General features: G+C 35.0%; 1 protein-coding gene across 1 annotated transcript; it reads left to right on the forward strand.

Moving 5' to 3' along the window:
* The first annotated feature begins 2952 nt into the window (after window positions 1–2952).
* Window positions 2953–5414, forward strand: LOC145114253 (vesicle-associated membrane protein 722-like). Its single transcript, XM_079050254.1, has 5 exons — window positions 2953–3258; window positions 4169–4310; window positions 4383–4503; window positions 4625–4687; window positions 5008–5414. Exons 1-5 carry the CDS (start codon window positions 3069–3071, stop codon window positions 5155–5157), a joined length of 666 nt encoding a protein of 221 aa, XP_078906380.1. The 5' UTR covers window positions 2953–3068; the 3' UTR covers window positions 5158–5414.
* Window positions 5415–20261: the final 14847 nt, after the last annotated feature.

Below are 20261 nucleotides of genomic sequence, written 5' to 3' on the forward strand. Positions count from 1 at the left end.
GCGAAGGGTGACGTGGCCGAAGCCACCTATGCGAAATTTCTCGGTTTTCGCGCCAAAACTTCTAAAATCCATAACTTTCGCATACGAGCTCCGTTTTTGACGTTCTTTATATGCACGCGTAGGTAAAATTACGCTCTACAACTTTTGTTTAGACTTCGTCGGCTAATTTGGACTTTAATTTTTATATTATTATTTTTAACAGACCGGGACAGGAAATCCGTTAAAAATTCATAACTTCTTCATCCGACGTCCGTTTTCGTCAGACTTTTTACCGTTGTGCTATAAATGACGAGACATTCGATTCTCGTTTAGGTCGTGTCGGCTAAAAATCTCTCGATCTAAAATTCTAGTTTTTAGCTGTCTACTGCTAAGCTGAAACTTCGAAAAATCATAACTTCCTCATACGAAGTCAGATTTGGGCGTTCTTTTTATACCTACTCTCGGTTTAACGAACACTACGAGTTTCGTTTAGATCACTAAGGCTAAAAAGTAGTTTATCAAAAACTCACTTTTTACGACATTCGGCCCCGTGCCGGTTTGTCGCGAAACTCCGACATGTCATAACTTCTTCGTTATAACTCGGATTTCGGCATTCTTTATATATCCGTAATCCTTGTCACGCCCACTACAAGTTTCTTAATATATATCGGCTTCATCTAAAATTTAATTTTTGACGCTCATTTTTATTCTTAATTAATTAAACCCTAATAATTAAGCATAAAACACATAATTCACATAATATTCACATAATCCCTTTTCATTTCTTCTAAATGAGTTACAAAGGTTAACCTAGACCATTATGTCAATATTAATGCCTAGCCTAGAAACACGGCCGTTACAACCCATCGCCACCTCTACGCTTGGGGGGCGGGGGGAGGCTGGTTGACGACGAAGTAGGGAGCTTGGTGGGGAGGCGATGATGTCTGATGAAGAGCGCCAAAGACATATCTTACCGGGAAAGACCCATTTTTTGTGCAAATCAAACAGTCTTTCTGACCCATTCAACCATAAAGATATGTTTTGGATGTGGAAAAATGTCTATTAAACGAAGCCTAAGTTTATTAACCAAATGTAACATCCCAAAATTCAAGACCAAAAATTTCATTTTTATATAATAGAGAAAACCCTTAATAACTTCGTTCCAGACATTTAAAACATTTCAATTAAATAAATATCAGAGTCTAATCCCAAAATCACATAATGCGGAATAACATGGGTGAATGCGCTGCGATCGTCCCGAGCTCCTCTATCTGGAAACTTGAGGTACCTGAAACCAAAAATGTAAACCGTAAGCACGAAGCTTAGTGAGTTCCCCGAATACCACATACCATACATATCAACTGGGCTATACATGTCATACATACTGTGAGCCATACATATCAATCATATATCAAATAAGGTGCTATGTGCCGCACATAGTCTTGCTGTTATGCCACGGGCCGCCACATGGTCTTTCTTGCCAAGCCGGGGGCCACCCCCTGGGTCTTACAGACAAGTGCCAAGAGCCGCCTCCTGGTCTTCCATGCAAGTATCACATAGACATCTAGCATACATACTACTCTACTTAGCTAATGAGCATACAGTGTGTCAGGAGCCACCTCCTGGTCTTTCATGCATATTGCCTAGGGCTAACCCCCGGGTCTTCCTGTCATACATAATAACATACTGTGTGCGATGAGCTACCCCTTGGTCTTTCATACATAGTGCCTAGGGCGAACCCCCGGGTCTTCCTACCATACATAAACTAAATGGGCTGGCATTGTGGCCGTAGATCCATACAAACAGTGAGGAGACTCACCTCGCACTGCTGAAGTCCCCCAGATAATCCTCTGGCTGCTAGTTGGTAAATCCACGAACTGCCGATCCTTCGGCTCCCCGAGCTACTGGTTATCGTATAAACTAAATAAGTTCGGGATTCTCATAACTTAACCATAAGTTCTCACTGGGGTAAAAGACCATTTTACCCATCACATATTCTTGTCCAAAATGAACTCCACTAAATCCTTGGCCCAAAAAGGTAAACACTCTTATAAGACCCAACACTTGGCCCAATTTCCAATTGGGCCCAATCCCTTCACATGGGCCTTAGCCAAAAGCCCAATAACACTTCTCTAGTCCAATGTTCGATTCCAAATGGCCCACTAAGGCCCAAAGCAGCCAAGTCCCATGAATGGCCCAAAACGAGGCCCAATAACCCCGTCATTGGGCGACGACTTTTGAATACCAACAATATGTCCGCTCATGTCATCAACCCCTTCATTAAATTTAACAAGATCATCTGAATGGTGGCATGAGAAACTCAGGGCATGTAGACTCATGCAATCCTCATATATCCATTGACCAAACGCTTTCAATGTTGCTGCCACTGACATAAATAATCCATGGTCTAAAGAAATAGCCTCTCGCAACAAAACTCTATGTTCATCCGTAGGGAGGTGCAAACTCTTGAGATGTTACCTCCTACTTCACAATTCATGCAACAATGAAACCCATGAAAAGGACATGACCAAGTTCCGCACGTAAATGTAGGATACTATTGTTTTAAGTTTTTTTTTCTTGGTTGCATAACCGAGTTTCCAACTCCGATGTAGTTTGGAATGCTTGGCTTTTAAATCCTTTGTAATTAGTGTTTTATTTTTTTTCTTTTATATATATATATATATATATATATATATATATATATATATATATATATATATATATATATATATGAAACTGCAGCTGTTAAAAAGAAATTGTTCATGCTTCAATCTCGAATTTGTTACTTTTTAAAGAATAATTCGTTACTGATATGTTGGTATTTTAATTAGTTTAACCAGAAATAAAAGCAGTTTCACCAAACAAGTATTTTTTCAAAAACCGACGGATTCAAAGAAACTGAGCGTGGCATTCCCGTTATTTCCGATGCAATCAAGCCCTTTTACAAACCACAACGTAATTTCTATTCTACGGAAACCCCCAACCCCAACCCTTTCTTTTTCTCTGAGTAGTCCCCTTCAACCTTCTCTCTCTACAAACTCCTTCCCCATCTCTCTCGCTCAAACCCACGCACTTCATTCATCGGAGGGATGGGACAGCAGTCGTTGATCTACAGTTTCGTCGCCAGAGGGACGGTGATTCTCTCCGAGTACACGGAGTTCACCGGGAATTTCACTAGCATCGCTGCACAGTGTCTCCAGAAGCTTCCTGCTACGAACAACAAGTTCACCTACAACTGCGATGGTCACACCTTCAACTACCTTGTTGCAGATGGATTCAGTGAGTCCGATCTGTTCTAGCCTTTTTGTTATTCTGAAAAACGTTTTCTCGATCTGATCGTATTTTCGAAAATTGAGGATTTATTATTTTGAAATCTTACTCGATTTGAATTTTAAATGTCTTATTGTATTACTCTTTGTGGCGATTGAACTTATTTATCTTAACTTAGCCGATACTAGATTTTTGCAAGGATTAGTTTGATTTATGTTGGACTAGGTTGAATATGCATCATACATACTAGATTCAAAAGTGATTTATGCAGGTTTACATGATCGTTCCTAGTCTGATTTGCCTTTTGTCGATGAACTTAATGTCTTTGACTGTATTTTTTTTCTTTTGCTGCTGATGGGTGCGGGTTATCTTAGATTTGGATCTTAATCAATCGCCTAGAGTTATGATGTAGTATGTGAAATTGAGTCCAGATTGTATTGCTAGGTTAAGTCGTGAGGTAGTGGGTTTTCATTTCTGTTGACACAGTTTGCTTTATATAGTATTTGTTTTAATGCATGATACATGGGGTAAAATCTTAGCAACAAGATCATGCTAGATTGCTATTTGCTAGTTAGTTTGCTATTAATAGTAACAACATAAATTGTAGTGTATCGAATTTGTTGATGTTTTGGGCTTTAACATCAGTTTACAGAATTAACTCTTACATAATATAGAGCCTGGTTGTACCATGAGCTTACTTGGCAGCTACTGCATGGAGCATATTGTTATGCTTTAAATGTTATTTTCTTAGATGTCATTTGAACTTCATACATGTAATGCTCTGTTTGTAGTTTAATATGAATGTAATTCCCCTGTTTTAGTTTTATCGACTATTATATTAGGAATGTGGGTTGCTTCATTTATTTTTCTCAACACAGGGTGACTAACTCTATGTTTAACATGTGATTGAATTATGAAGCATACTGTGTTGTGGCGGTTGAATCGGTTGGTAGACAGGTTCCCATGGCTTTTCTTGAGCGAGCAAAGGAGGATTTCACTAAGAAATATGGAGGTGGGAAAGCTGCTACAGCTGTTGCTAATAGTCTCAACAAAGAATTCGGGTAATACTCCATTTTGCTTTCATTCTCTAATCTCTAATATCCCTCTTCTACCACTAATATCCTTGTCTTCAGTCCGAAGCTGAAGGAACAGATGCAGTATTGTGTAGACCATCCAGAAGAGATCAGCAAGCTTGCAAAAGTCAAAGCCCAGGTTTCAGAAGTCAAGGGTGTGATGATGGAGAACATTGAGAAGGTAAAACTTTTTATCCATTTGAGTAGATAATGGAACAACACATTACCCCTTTTTGATGTGTTGTATCATCATCATCATCATCATTATGATTATTATTGTTTGTAACATTTTGAATGTGTAGGTTCTTGACCGTGGAGAAAAGATTGAGCTTCTGGTGGATAAAACAGAAAACCTTCGCTCTCAGGTCAGTAAATCTATCAACATGTTTTTTTTTTTTTTTTTTTTTTTTTTTTTTTTTTTTTTATTAAATCGTGCCTGAAATGGAAACTGAATCTTACAAGCTGTGTCATGTAAAGAATGTGAGGGTGGGTTTGTTTGTATGTTAAACTATATGAACTAAACCCCCCAATTAATTAATGAATAAGTCTCTGTGTTGTGTGTTGAAATAAATAATTGTCAAGTGCAAGAAATTGCAGCACATAGCATTCTACTTTCACCTATTTATAATAGCAATGTCTTTACTCTTTATAAGAAGAAATCTGAAAGTGGAATGGTATTTTACAGGCACAAGACTTTAGGACGCAAGGGACACAGATAAGGAGGAAGATGTGGTTGCAGAACATGAAGATAAAACTGATAGTTCTTGGAATCATTATTGCCTTGATTCTCATTATAGTTCTATCTGCTTGTGGGGGATTCAACTGTGGCAAGTAAAACTACATCTTATCATCTTTGGTTTGGGGATTTAGGAATGGTAAAAGGTAAAAAGTCTCTCATTCTCTTTCATCAGCTTTGTCATCCCATGTTTATTTGTTTGTTTGCCATTGATTTTCTTTTCTTTTTCTTTTTGTTTGTTAGTTTTTTTGGACACAAAGCCTATCTTTTGAGCTTTTTTATATTGTGATATATAGTGGTTGTATAGTTTGTACCTTTTAAGTACCATTTGAATTTCACATCCACATCTTCATCTACATCTTACTAGGGTTAAAACAATTTGATTGCTTGTTTTTGTATTTTTTTGACGCTTTCTTTCTCTTCATATCATTCGTTTTCTGCTTTCAAAATGTAACTGGAAAACACGTCACGACTACTCTTGACATGCATCCTGTGTTTTTGCTATTTTGGACTTTTTACTTATTAAATCTGTTTGTTAGAAAAATCACATTTAATAAACTAGGTGCTTTTTTATTCACCTACATATTTTATGGTTCACAATAAAGACAATTGGTTTTCTTGGTCGACTCATGAAAAGTCTTCATTTAAGAAAATATTAAAATTGGATGATTCAACCTTACATGCTAACCATGATGTAATATTTAATCAAATCAAAGTATGTATTATTAATGTCAACTTAGGCTTCATAATGCATAACATTTTGACATACATTTGAACAAAAAGAATCCAAGAATTTTGTACAATTTATATGTAAAACAATTATTTTATATAGTTTTAGGCACTTGAATTTTTTTTAAGAGGTTTAGCCACATGACTTTTATTCGTATAATATTCGGTAGTTTTTAACTTCTTACCTTTTGAAATATTGACAAGAACATGTCTAAAGTCAAAAAACCGTAGTTGATATGGATATGCAACGTGATAATATATTTGAAAGAGTTTTATTATATAGGAAAATGATGCAACGGTCCTACTTTATCATTTCATTCCCTAAAGTTTTTTTCGTATTTTTTAAGAAAACAAACTGTTTTTTTGTTGGGTCCATTTGATAATTTTTTCAAAATTAAGGGGTAACCCGATTACCCCTTTGTCACGTCTCTCTCTTTCTCCTAAAGTTTTTTTCCGTACCTTTTAAAGAAACAAACTGTGTTGGTCATTTTTTACAAAATGAAGGGGTAACCCGTTTACCCCTTTGCCACATCTATCTCTCTCTCTCTCTCTCTCCTGATTAGGAACCAACGTACAACTCATCTTCACCAGCTATGGCTTCGCCCACACCATCATGCCCACCATCGTCTTCGATGGCTTTTATGGTGCTTGATTCTACAATGTTTACAGGATGAAGCTAATGAATATTAAACCACAACAAAACCCAAACAAACCTAAATCAAAATTACCTTGTAATCAAAACTGAACAAAATCAAAGTCAAAATGTTTAAAATCAAAACATGATGAAAATCCCGATTCCAAAATCAAAATCAAAGCTAAAAATCAAGACCTAATGAAAATGCATATTCCAAATGAAAAATCAAAACATGGTGAAGATCCCAATTCCAAAGCAACCACCGGTTCCAAAACAATCAATGATTTCAATATCTCAATTCCAAAATCAAAACCAAAACCAAAAATCAAAATCAAACACGAGGAGATGGTTTCTAGGAAGCGACCATCGATTCCAAAGCAACCTGAGTCCAATAGAACACATCCAACACCCACGAACACCCACTTCAAAAATCAGAGTGCTTAGTCGATGAGATGACAGGAATACGGGATGACAAAAGAATCTATGAGTACCCACTTTAGAAAAAGCCTCGTCTTCATCTCTCTCGTCAGGAAAAGCCACCGCCACTCGATAGATTCCAATACTTGATTTGGAAATCATCAACGATGGGTTCTAGTGTGAGTAACAGAGACAGTTCTTGGTTAGTAACGAAGACGGGTCGTAATCTCCTTCCTTCATCCCTATCTATCTTCCACAAAGGTTGTGGTGGTGTTGATCTGTGATAGTGAAGGGCAATCAAGATTGTGGTCTTCGCTGATGGAGAATGATTCGGGTCTATGATGGGTGTATGAAAAATAAGATGAAGGCAGATTATGGAGGATTGATCGTGAGAATGGAGGCACAGGTGTGGTGATGTAGGATTATTATGATGAAAGTTTGGTGGGGGTTGTGATGGTGAATCTACCTAAATCGATGCAAGTTTCAAAGTCGGGAAAAAAGAAAATCAGCCCGAGAGGGAGGGAGGGAGGGAGGGAGGGAGAGAGAGAGAGAGAGAGAGATTTTTATTACTTTTTTTTTACTAAAAAAATGTCAAATCATATAGAGAGTAAAGTCACATCAGCTTTAAGTGTTTACGTGACTTATGTAACTTGGTATATTAGGTCGCAGTGTTCAAAAAAGCAGGTTGACATCAATTTTGTTCTCTTAAAGGGCAAGAAAATTACTTTAGGGACTGAAAGAGCAAAGTCGAAATAAATAGTACAGCCTTTGCGTTGGGCTTAAGATTAACACTTAGGTAACTGAGGTATCTAAATCTGAATCAAAATCTGAATCAATGGCAAGGCCGTAAGGCTTAAGATTAACACTTAGGTGTTGTTTGTTTTTTTGAAGCAAAAATTCATTAAGTCTGCGGACCACCTCTGCAGTAAAAGAGGTGGACCAAACGACTGCAAACTGTAATAAAAAGCGTGTTTTTTTAACATCTGCATGCTGCTGCAGATATTAAAAAATTAAAATAAACTGATTTTATAAACAAAAAATAGTTTTTAATACCGAAAATTTAATAATGTATGACATTTCAACAAGAATTTTTGATATTTCAGAAAAAATAATGATATTTCAACAAAAAATAAAGATATTTTAACAAAAAATAATGATATTTCATCAAGAAATTATCATTATTCAATATAAAAAAAACGAAAAAAAAATTCAACAAGAATAAACCAAAAAAAAAAACAAAAAAAAATGTAAAAGAAGATTTCAACAACATATAATAAAGATTTCAGCAAGAAAAAAGAAGAAGATGTTGGAAGAGGCAATACAAGTGCTGCGCCAAACAGAACACGCGCAAAAGTTTTTAACTCTGAAGACTTCTAAAAAACAAACAACTGCGAAATTAAAAGTGTTGCGCGTGTGTTGCGTCGCGCAACAATAAGAGGTTTGAAGATGTTTTTTTACAAAAAACAAACAGCACCTTAGAGATTGTCAAAAAATTTCTCTTACCCGATTCTTGTGACATTAAACAAACCCGATACAAAGATAAAAGGGTTTAAGTTAAGTTTTCATGACCCGCCAACCCATAACCCATCAACTCTTTTATTATATGTGTTGTGTTCGGGTTTGCAAACAATTTGCTTGTTGACCCGCGAATTTGTTCATTTTATTAGATTAAAAAAAGAAAAATAAATATATTTATTAAATAAAGAAGAAAATAAGGACTAATAGTAAGGACCCACAAATCTAATTACGATCCACAAGATTGAATCTGACCCATGAACTTGATTCTGATCCGCAAACCTGACCAATGAACTCAAATATGACCCATTGGCGGAGCTTTATTAGGGCTAGGGGGGGCTGTGGCCCCCCTTGAATTTTTGGTTATAAATAGTCCTTTTAGTTTCATTTTATACATTTTAGGCCCAAAACTATAAAATTTTGGCTGTAGCCCCCCCTGCTTACCAATTTTTATACATATTATATTTCCGCCCCCCCCCCCCCCCCCCCCGAATCAGTCGTTGAAGCTCCGCCCCTGATATGACCCATGAACCAGCGAAGTAGTATTATTAAATGGGATTTGTCAGCTGACTTGTTTATGGCTAACCCAAGTTATGATTGAGAAAGACGACACAAATATTTATGAGTTGTGTCTGGGTTGAACTTTAATGACTTGACAACCTGCAAAATGACATGATTGACACCCCTAGAGACCCGTATATTACACGAGTTGACAACTTAGACAATCAAACTATATTAGTAAAATATGAAAAAATATAATAATACAATATTAAAATATGATGAAAAATAAAAATATAATTTATTTCAAATCAGTTCCCATGATTTTTAGATATTTTTCTTTAATAAAAAATTTTAATCCTAAGAAATCAATTTAAATTTAAATTTCTAATAGATTTAAATTGGTTATAAATTTTAAATTTTAGTTCCCATATTTATTTAACGGTGTATAAACACAAAGAAAGTATATATTAGGAAATCTCAAATAACTTATTTCAAATTTTAAATTTCAAGTCTAATATATATCTTGATTTATTTGAATTAATAGAAAATTTTTGTGAGACTCACAGTGTCAACCTAAAAAACTAGATTTTTACATATTTCCAAGGTAATACAATACAAATCTTTGCACAAAAAAAAAAGGAATAGTATCTACTACAAATCATGACTTTTTTTTTTTGAAACTAGAATATTACATATTTCCAACCATATGTAATACAATACAGATCTTTTAGCATGTTCCATTTTACAACATTTAGAAAAATGAACATAAAACCTTTTAAAAATCTCCAAATCACTCACTGTTTTTCCGATTGAAGACTAGACTTCCACTTCCAGATTTTTCATATATTATAAATAACTTTCTGCCTTATGGATCGTTTCATATTTTTCATTGAAATTGGTATAAAAATAGATTCATAAGTTTGAGCCCTCTTTTTTTAGATTTTTTTTTTCAAAGGAAAAAAAAGTTATTGACGAAAAACTAAGCGGATGGAAAAAAAAACCCACCAGCCAATAAGAGTTGAACACTTGTCATGCTGGGTGAGGACACGTGTCAGCTTCTGGAGAGGCCATATGACCGAATTTTCATTTTCTTTTTTTCTTTTTTCTTTGAATCTTTTTGCTTTTGTCACTTATACCCTCTAAACAATTAACATTCCTTGAAAATTATCAAAATCTCGCAATTAATTACGAAAATGTTATATCATCTCGCAAAAATTTGACGATAAATAAAATTAAATTTTGACTATTTATTTTTTCAATTTTAAGACCAAAAATTGTTTTCGCGGTTCCTACAATTTTTTGAGTTCCTACTTGATTCTACTTCTCTCTCTCTCTCTCTCTCTCTCTCTCTCTCTATATATATATATATATATATATATATATATATATATATATATATATATATATATATATATATATATATATATATATAGAGAGAGAGAGAGAGAGAGAGCAAGGATCATTTGAGAACCTATAGTTTCCCGAGAACCAAACAAGGACCACTAGATTAAAATAATAAAGGGTTAGGATGTATTGTGGCATTTTTGTAAATATCTGAAAATAAAAAGGAACGGGGGCATCCTATTGAAATTAATCAGGGACATTTTAGGGATTATGTAACTGATACACTCTTATCAAATTTAATCACGTCAAGCCCCCATCTCTCTATCTTCATCTCGTCTCTCTCTCTCTCTCTCTCTCTACCTTTCATCACACATCTGACCTATCAGATTGTCGATGACGGATTGAAGAAGAACCGCATCGGATTAGAGTCGACAAATCGATGACATTTGGTACCAATGACCTTCTCAATCGCCGAATCTCAAATCCTAAAATCTTCATCGGAGTATATGATATTAATGGCCTTCTCTATTGATTCTGGTGTTGTTGATGAGTTGGAATGGCCTTCGATATGTTTCACCAGTTTTCCGTTCAGTTCGTATAACTTTTGAATCGCGGATTCCGCTTCCATGAGTTGGCCTTTCAACGTCTCGCATTTGATCATTGCTTTTCCTCTTCGGCTGTTTCCGGTTATCTCGACTTTCCGTTTTAGATCCTCGATTGTGATTTGAAGGTTTGTAAGCTTTTGAACATTGGAATTCAGTCTTTCCAATACTTTTCTTTTGTTTCCGTCGTCCCCCCGAAATCTCTTCGACACCTCTAGTTTCTCAATCTCCATCACCACGTTTGATTCCGATTCCAGAGTTTCGAGAGACACCTCGGAGGCGGTCGGATGGTGTCGGAATTTACCGTTTTTATCGGCATTCTCCCATGCCTCGCCTTCGATGGGTCCTCTTTTACTCACCCCATATGAGGAACATTCTGATGCTTGATCCAACATGATTTATCTTAGAGCTGTAGACCAAGTGTTTGATGAAATGGCTGAAGGAGATTGCCTTTTCTTTTTTGCTAATGTTATTAAGTTTTATTCAGAAACCTCTTTGGCTTAAACTGCTCAGCATCCTCCCAGACTGAAGGATCTCTTCCTATTGCCCAAGCATTAATAATCACTTGCGTGCCTGCTGGAATGTCATACCCCATTAATTTGACATATTCTGTTGATTTTCGAGAAATAAGTAGCGGGAGTGGAATATGCAACCGGAGAGTCTCTTTAAGGACAACATGTAAGTAATGCATTTTTATATGAGTCGAGTTTTTACTAATGTTAATAAGTATCTAAAACATGGTTATTAAGTGTAGCTTGTTTTGGTAACTGACACAGGGGACAAAGATACCCTTAGTTTCATGTGACCTGTTTTGTCCATGACAGAAACATGCAGGGGCCCCTTAAGGTCTGAAAACAGTTTTAGTATCTCAAAGCCAAAGAGCCTAGATGCATCATATGTAGTGTAGTCTTTCTTGTGAGTTTTGAGTTAAGTAACTTAGATTCTTTAATTCAACCAATAAATATCATATTCCAACTAGTAACTTAGATTTTTTAATTCAACCCAAATTTGAACTTAGCATGGAAATGCGTTCTACATCACAAATGAACATATGAATTAATTACATGTGAATCACATCACATATGAATCACATGTAATTCACATGTGAATCACACATGAATTATATGTGATTCACATGTAAATCACATATGAATTACATGTGATTCACATGTAAATCACATGTGAATGAATCACATGTAATTCACATGTAAATCACAAGTGAACCATGCATGAATTACATGTGATTCACATGTAAATCACATATGAATTACATGTGATTCACATGTAAATCACAAATTAATCACATATGAATTACATGTGAATCACATGTAATTCACATGTAAATCACAAGTGAATCACACATGAATTATATGTGATTCACATGTGTAAAAACCGGTAAAATTCGGTCAGAGTTCGACGATCAAACCCCCGTGAGCCGTTATGCAATAAAGACCAATGGCACGTAAATTGGGGTCTATTAAGTATATGTGTTTGTATTTCTAATTTAACCAACCGAGATTTAACGAATTAATAAATGTTACGTCCTCATTATATATATAAGTTCAATATATATATATATATATATATATATATATATATATATATATATATATATATAAATTATATATATATATATATATATATATATATATATGTGTGTGTGTTAATTACTTTTGCAAAATATCTAAATACAAGTATGATATATGATGTATATATATTCGAAATAAATTATACACTAACAAATATATAACAAGTTACAATTATTCAAATATATAACCATTTACAATTATTCAAATATATAACCATTATCATTATACACTAACAAATATTTAACAAATTTACAAGTATTCAAATATATAGCAATTATGTGAGCTGTCAAATTGAGGCAACTGTAAATCATCTTCCGTGATTCCAGCACACTCAATTCTTTTTCTCCTTGTTTCTTGCAAACCATCAAACAAACCCAATTCATATTCTTTTCTTTCTATAACTCGTTTCCAGTAAGAACACTTGGTTCTTAAATTCGTGTATAACTTCAACTTATCTGTCAAATGAAACAACAAAACAATTGTTTTTCCCTTCTTCAATTTCTTTGAATCACCCAACCCCAAACAACCTAACAATTCCTGTCAACAACCAAACCCAAACATTTTTCCCTACATCGATTCTTATCAAAATAATCATCCCATTCATCAATTTTCAATAAAAATAACCAAGAACAAACATCTCAAATACCCCCCCCCCCCATCGATTTCAATCCACAACGGAAAAGAGAAAAAGAACTTTCTTTTACCTGTTAGCCACCGTCGACTGTTGCTGTTGCGGGTTGTTTCCGGTCTACTGCATCCAGAGAAGAGGAAGGAAGGGATTGCTACTATCGGTTATACTTATCCTTTCTCGAATCAGATGATGGATCAAAGACCCCACCTGATTGTCGCCTTCAATTTCAGTTTGTGTTCCTTCCTGATCAGACGAAGACGACGGCTCAATCAAATTAACGGATCGCCGGAGATTGCTATCCTCGTGTTCTCCCTTTTTCGCCGATCTCCTCCCTTCTCCGGCCAAATTAAGTACCGATAATAACTCTCCGATTCAACCCCTGCCCTTTTCCTTTCGGTGACCGCTTACCTAGTCGCTGCTTGCTTCCGTCCGTTCCAACCACACGCACAAAAGAAAGAAGACGCCGACGATCGCCATCGGCCAGCGCCCCTACATGAGATTTGCTCGATCTTTCCCCGTCTCCTTGAACCTCGTCTGCGGCTGCTGCCTCGTTTCCTCGGGCCGAGATTTCCGACGATGGAGGTAGATCTTTCACAGGGACGTCGGAGCCGGGCGGCGATGGTGGTGATTCCGATGTTTTCGGTTTCTGTGTTCGGTCGCCTCCACTCCCGTTCATGTTGTCTCCATGTTGCAGTCCCGTGCACCCGAAGCTCCCGACTGGTTCTCTCTTTTGGAATCGATCGGGCAAAATAAGGGCAAAAGCCCCAAATTCTTTTGTTGTGAGAATTATCCACATCATCCCCTACAAATGCCAAGTTATATCAAAATAAACCCCCATTTGTAAAAATTGATCAAATCTGGTCACCGGTGATTAAGGAAATTACTAAACAACCCCCATTTGTCAAATTACTTCCCTAAACAGCCCTACACTTGTCAAGAAATACCGAAACTGCCCTTTTTGTTAAAAATTAATACAAACGGTCCCCAGAGTGTTTCAAAGCTCAAGAATTACTAAATTACGATTCTCATGTGAAGCTTCACCAAAAAGAACCGGGATCGAGTTCACGCTACGACTGAAATATAAAGATACACGGTGAATCGTGGTACGAACGAAGAATGTCACGTAACAAATCTCACGACAAGTTTCCCAAAAGAACCCGAATACCGTGCGAATCGAACTCACGCTTCAAGGGTGAGTTCATACCCCTACATTTACATGTTTTTCTTAAGTTTTAAGGGGGGAATACAAGTAAAATCATCAAGAACACAATTAAACTTTTTCTAACAGATTACATCAGAAAAGATGGACTTTAATCACGGACTGTTTTGGTCAACTTAAATATTTTAGTTTTCAAAACTGTTCCAGGTGCAAGTAGTTCAAACTCTTAGCTTTAAAATGGATACTTGCACATCTCCATATGATTTTTCTACAATTTATGGTGATTTTTACAAAACTGTCTGTCATTTCAGAGGCAAACCCGGACCAGTCTGTGATTATGGACATTTTCACCTCTGTTAGAGATCACTAAAAATCTTGATAAAATTTACAAACAAACTAGACTCATATTCCAAACTCTCAAAATTTTCGGATTTGGATTTGGAGCTTTGATGGTTTTTCTATAAATTTTCTAAAAACAGTAACAGAAACTGTTTTCAACAAAAAGTTGCTGTCAATTTCATTTCACCTTGTAACATGTTGAGCAAGGTGTATATCTTTATATGATTATATGTTATTGCAATATATGTCATTTTATCTTAATATATGGACACACATCAGTTTACAAATGGATTTGGACATATTGAATATAAAGAATAACAAGTGATTATAATCAAAGTACAACCGATATATTCAAACATTTAATAAACTATTTTAAATATAGTTTGCATACATTACTACGTACTACCCTTGGTTGATAAACTATAATAGGTATAGTTTATGATACATTACATAACACATACATTTAAAAAAATGGTACATTTATACAAAGGATATTTTCATTAAGCAAGGTACGGCCATACGGTACCAAGTTTTCATAACACGTAATTCCGTTAATTACTTTGTGAGACATTTACTTCAAATTACCATTAAGTCCTGTATTGTAACCAGAGTCTCCTTGAGGGAGAGCGTGATACTTGTGTATAGATCTATATTGGGTTTGACAAACCCACACCTAAGCTGCATGCAACAGCTAGACCGGCAGGTCTGGGGTGACAAATGTCATAACATTTCCGACGCCTGAAGAACGTCGTTTCAGGCCAACTAGGTCATAGCATGGTTATAATAACTCACATAAAGTATTAATAAACATTGGAATTTACGTGAACTTCATTAAAATTTAACGAGTTTATGTCGATTTAAACTTGCATTGTTTTACTATAAATATGACAAATTACTTGTACATTTCGGTCTTTGGGTTTTAAGACTACATTTACACATTAAGGAAAATATTGGATTTTCTAACACAAATACTACTTTCACAAACGAAAGGCTTTAATAATACCAAACAAAAGCTTATGAACTCACCAACCTTTGTGTTGACACTTTTTCAAACAACTTGTATTCTCAGGAACTCATTAAACAGGTAATCAAGTGCTTTTGAGGATGGGACGCTAAGGCGTCTACTATTTCATATTTTGTCAACATATTGTAATTGATTCGTAAACATGTAATTCATACAATGATGTAACTTTTTCAATTATATATATGTTGGTTGTGTTTGCTTGAATTACTATTACAATTGTTGTTATGATACTATACATGAAGTCCTCCACCCCCGGACGTTTCCGCCATCCTTGGTTTGGGGGTGTGACAGATTGGTATCAGAGCACAGTTTATAGTGAATTAAGTATATCAAACCACATAAGATATACAAACTATAAACACAATTGGGACTAATAGTCTCTGATTTGTGCATTTTTCAAATAAATATACTTTTAGAAAATAAATGATTTTTTTTATTAAAAGTATAAATACATGCATACATGCTCATATAGTGTCATAACTAGAAGAACATAAAATAAAAGAAGAGGAGTTGTACATTATGGGTATGCCTTGGTATATGTAAATCAAGTCTGGGAAGGATATAGCCTGATCAACTATATATGTCCTAGGAGTGACTTGCATATACTGGGGGATAGTCATAATGGGCAACAAATCTATCAACCTAACTACACCCTACAGAGAATACTTTAAGAATCGAATCTAAACAGCTAAAAATACTATAGGAGTATTTGGTGATACTATAACCAACTTATGTGAAAACTAAAGACCTCTATTAGTAGGCCTATGATAACTGAGTGCATACGCCAAGGTTATGCATAATTAAAGATATTATAGACTCAGAATCTATGACTATTGCTCTACTTCCTGTTCCTTGTTTGGTTGTGGACTTAGAGTAGAGTCATTTATTCGAAAGTCTATCCTATCTCAAATTATGTATAACTGATATGCACTACGTGATTATAGACGTAACTAATAAGGATCACCCCTATAAGTAATTATAGGATTAGGCGTCTATTAATTATCTCTTCTACCCCTATTCTCGCAGGAGTAACATGATGTGTAAATTTTAACGCCCGTACAAAACCTACTTCTACCCACTACCATAACTCCATCTCCAAGACGTTAACAGAAACACCAAGAATAGTTCACTAAAGTGCGAAATTATACATGTGTATATAAATGGTAAGAATATTTACTAAAAGGTTTATCAATGAAATAGGCATGCATTTTATTTCATTGAATCTCACTACTTGGTATTACAAACAATTTACAACTGGTAACTCTAAGATTCTTTAGGTGTACCTCGAAGTTATGTGTAATTAAGGAATGATTGACCTAGAAATGGTGAGTCCGCCTTAGGACCTGTTCCTTGTTTGGTTGTGGACTTAGGGTAGACTCATTAGGATCAACAGTCTAATAAAATTTTAATTACACATAACTGGGGGCATGTCAAGTGAATCTTAGGAGTGGATCAGACATGGAACAAATCACAAGATTATAATCAAGTTATTCCTACTAAATTCATAAGTCTATTTATATAGACCTCTGGTATAGAGTCGTCGGCGTAGTCATGTCGGCAATCTAAAATATGGCTAAATACATAATACAAACTATAATACCCAAATTATACAAAATTTTCTGCATTAAAAATCAATAGACAAATACATAAAATGAAACTAAAAAAAAAAGAGTATCAAACTATCAAGAGAAAAACACATACAATGTAGATTAAAATCCACGAATGATAACAAAATGGCTAAGGATTGTTAAGTCCTCTCTTCTTATAAATAGCTTTGAAGCAAGCTTCCCTAAGCTTCTTTGTTCTTTCTGTCAATTCCATACCTGGCAATTTCTCCATCATCTTCTTGTGTCCTTCTAACGTCTCTATCTCCTCGTTTAATCCCAACTCCTAAATTTTTTTAAAGGTAGATACAATATATTTTTCATGTGAGTTCACAAAATTTACAATGAGTTAAGTTTATATAAATATAAATCAGGAGATCGTAGTAAATCAATTGATTTGATGTGGCATATGCCTAGGACCTATGTTTAGTTATAAAGAAGCTAACGATTAAAATTTTAGAAAATACCAAAACTACTTTGGTTACCAAGTGCATGAGTAATGTATAGAAGGTTATTATCATAATTTACCTTGGCATTTTCAATGAGGGATTGAAGGCTCTTAAGTTTTCTATGAGGCCATCTGTTTATGTTTAGCTCTCTGCATCTTTTCTTCAACACTGTTAAACTTATCCCTAGTTCCTTTGCTGCCGTGATTATCGGCATCTCAAAGTACTTCTCTATCTCTTCAAACTCCAATGGTCTCAATCTCTTTGTTACCTTCCGGCCACCGTGATCAGTGGTGACAGCACTAGCACTACATGTAGCCTCACCACCGGATTTATAGTCTTCACTGAAACTAACCAATGGTAAATTACCATCCTCCCAACAATCCCATAAGCTTATATCTTCAAGGGGATCAAGATCGTGAAACTCATTTCTAGAAATGATGTTTTGATCCTTGTTAAGTACTGTGGAAACGTTCTGATCGAGCCCTTCATGCAATTTTTCCGACAACTCGTAATCATGATGGTTGAGCATGTCACCACTGCAAAAATCCAAAAAAAAAAAAAAAAAAAAAAACTCAAGATAATCAAATCCAACACGATGAAATACTCTTTTTGATCACTACAAATCCAAACCATGTTTTGATAAATGTCGACAAAATCACTTTTCTGTGCGTAAGATGGTGTAATGAGTGACGTTTATATATACCTGAAAAGATCTTGATGATCAAAGTACTGAAACCAATCGAGGTCATCTATGGGGTTTTGATGATCTGCAGGTGGATCCATTTGTGAGGGAGAAGTTAAAAGTCGCGGTAAGAATGTGATGATTTATATAAGTAAAGTGGGAGAAGTAATTAATAAGCAAATTGTTGGGAATGCAACAAAACAAGTTAAGCACTTCTGAAAAATTGATAAATGATTTCGGTAACACTCGCGGAATATAAACTAGTGAAAATTACAAATGAAATAGAATATATATAGTCTATGATGTTATGGTTATTGTGTATCTAACAAATGAAGAGAAAATGAATATATATATATTCTTTGAGCCGTAACTTTCTTCTTCCATTCACACACGTATAAGTATATACTGCTAAAATCTTGACTTGTGTGCCGCATGCATTTAATGCTTCACATGTCTACCCTGCAAATCCTTGACTTTGAAGCGACGTATCAGTTCCCATATACCTCAGATTAAATTCTTTTCACTGCATACTACAAGTCTTCAATCATGCAAAAGAAAACATGACTTGTCGTAGCTAAACTACTTACGTTCGTTATAATTATTTGACTCGTATAAACTTGGTTGCTATAAGCTGCTTTGTATGTGTATGCTAGTGTCAATTCATGAGGTCTTATCACATTTAAGTCCCTGGAATCAGTTCACACTAATCATTAACTCATTTGAGTATATGGTCATCATGGATAACGCTAGCCAGAAGTAGACAACTCCTCACTTGCACGATTCGCTTGAGTGCATTTTAGCATTTTATACACTATGTTTTTGATACACATAGTAGTCACTAGGGCACAATTCGGTCATTAGGCTGGGGTTATGAACTCATGAATGGGGACTTGGTACATCTACGAGTCTTACATCACGTTTTATCAACAAATCTTGTATACTCATTTTAGCAACAAATCTGGTATCTCATTCTAGCAACAAATCGTGTATCTCATTTTAGCAACAAATCTTGTATCACGTTTTAGCAACAAACTTTGTTTCCCCTGAGAATATGACAGTTGCATCTCATTTGGGCAACATACTTCATCTCTCATGATAACAACAAGTCATTGTAATAAAATAAACTTGACATCATTAGTAGTTACGTCTCATATAACTTCTTTGTAAACATCATACTTTGACATTACTACCAATATTTATGTAAATTTCTTTTGTGTTTCAGAATTTTAAATTTATGTTTGAGTAAGAATTAGGTTTAGTGAGTTGCAGATTCATTAAGGAAGACAATCTAGTTTTATCATACATATATAACATCTGGAAGAGAAACATGTTTTGTATTCAGTTCCCTTCTCTGTTATAATTCTAACATTGTCATGCTGAGATGATAAGATGTTTACTGTTTCGTTATTTAAAAGTGGGAGATGTTTTTAATAGTTAATTATTTAAAAGATATAAGTTTTTATAATTGTTTTGGTTTTATATCTAATATCTATAGAATATACTCTATAATTCATATTTATACCGTTTTGATTTTTTACTTACGATAGTTAATTTATCTAATTTATAAAGTAAAAAGTTTTAAAATTCAAGGAATCGGGTACCCGGAACCGGTCTTGGGGTTCTAGGAAGCAGTTCCAGATTTCTAGAAACTGGTGTAAGTTGTTCCTGTTCCAGTACCAATAATATAAGAACCGTCGATACGCCTCCGTGAGCTTTGGAAATATTGTTAATCAAATCCATAATGAGTATTGTTTTACCCACGCCAGCTCCCCCGAATAGTCCGATTTTTCCTCCACGGCGATAAGGGGCTAAAAGATCTACTACTTTAATTAGACGAGATTTACGAAAAAATTGTTCGTAGGAGAGAACAAATCCTTTTTTCAATACTTACACTCCTTATTATATTAGTTAATAGTCCTAGTGATCGTATTGATATGCTTATTCCGATAGGAAATAAGATATTCAAATAATTTAAATGATTTTT

The sequence above is a fragment of the Lactuca virosa genome, chromosome 5 (assembly GCF_052849685.1).
Source record: "Lactuca virosa cultivar CGN04683 chromosome 5, Lactuca_virosa_CGN04683_v6, whole genome shotgun sequence".
NCBI classification, from domain to species: domain Eukaryota; kingdom Viridiplantae; phylum Streptophyta; class Magnoliopsida; order Asterales; family Asteraceae; genus Lactuca; species Lactuca virosa.

Excerpts from the sequence above, each read along its gene's own strand:
- LOC145114253 (XM_079050254.1), top strand. The coding sequence starts at position 3,069 with ATGGGACAGCAGTCGTTGATCTACAGTTTCGTCGCCAGAGGGACGGTG. Across the intron at positions 3,259-4,168 it reads CCTTGTTGCAGATGGATTCA|CATACTGTGTTGTGGCGGTT; the intron begins GTGAGTCCGATC and ends TGAATTATGAAG. Across the intron at positions 4,504-4,624 it reads TGATGGAGAACATTGAGAAG|GTTCTTGACCGTGGAGAAAA; the intron begins GTAAAACTTTTT and ends TTGAATGTGTAG.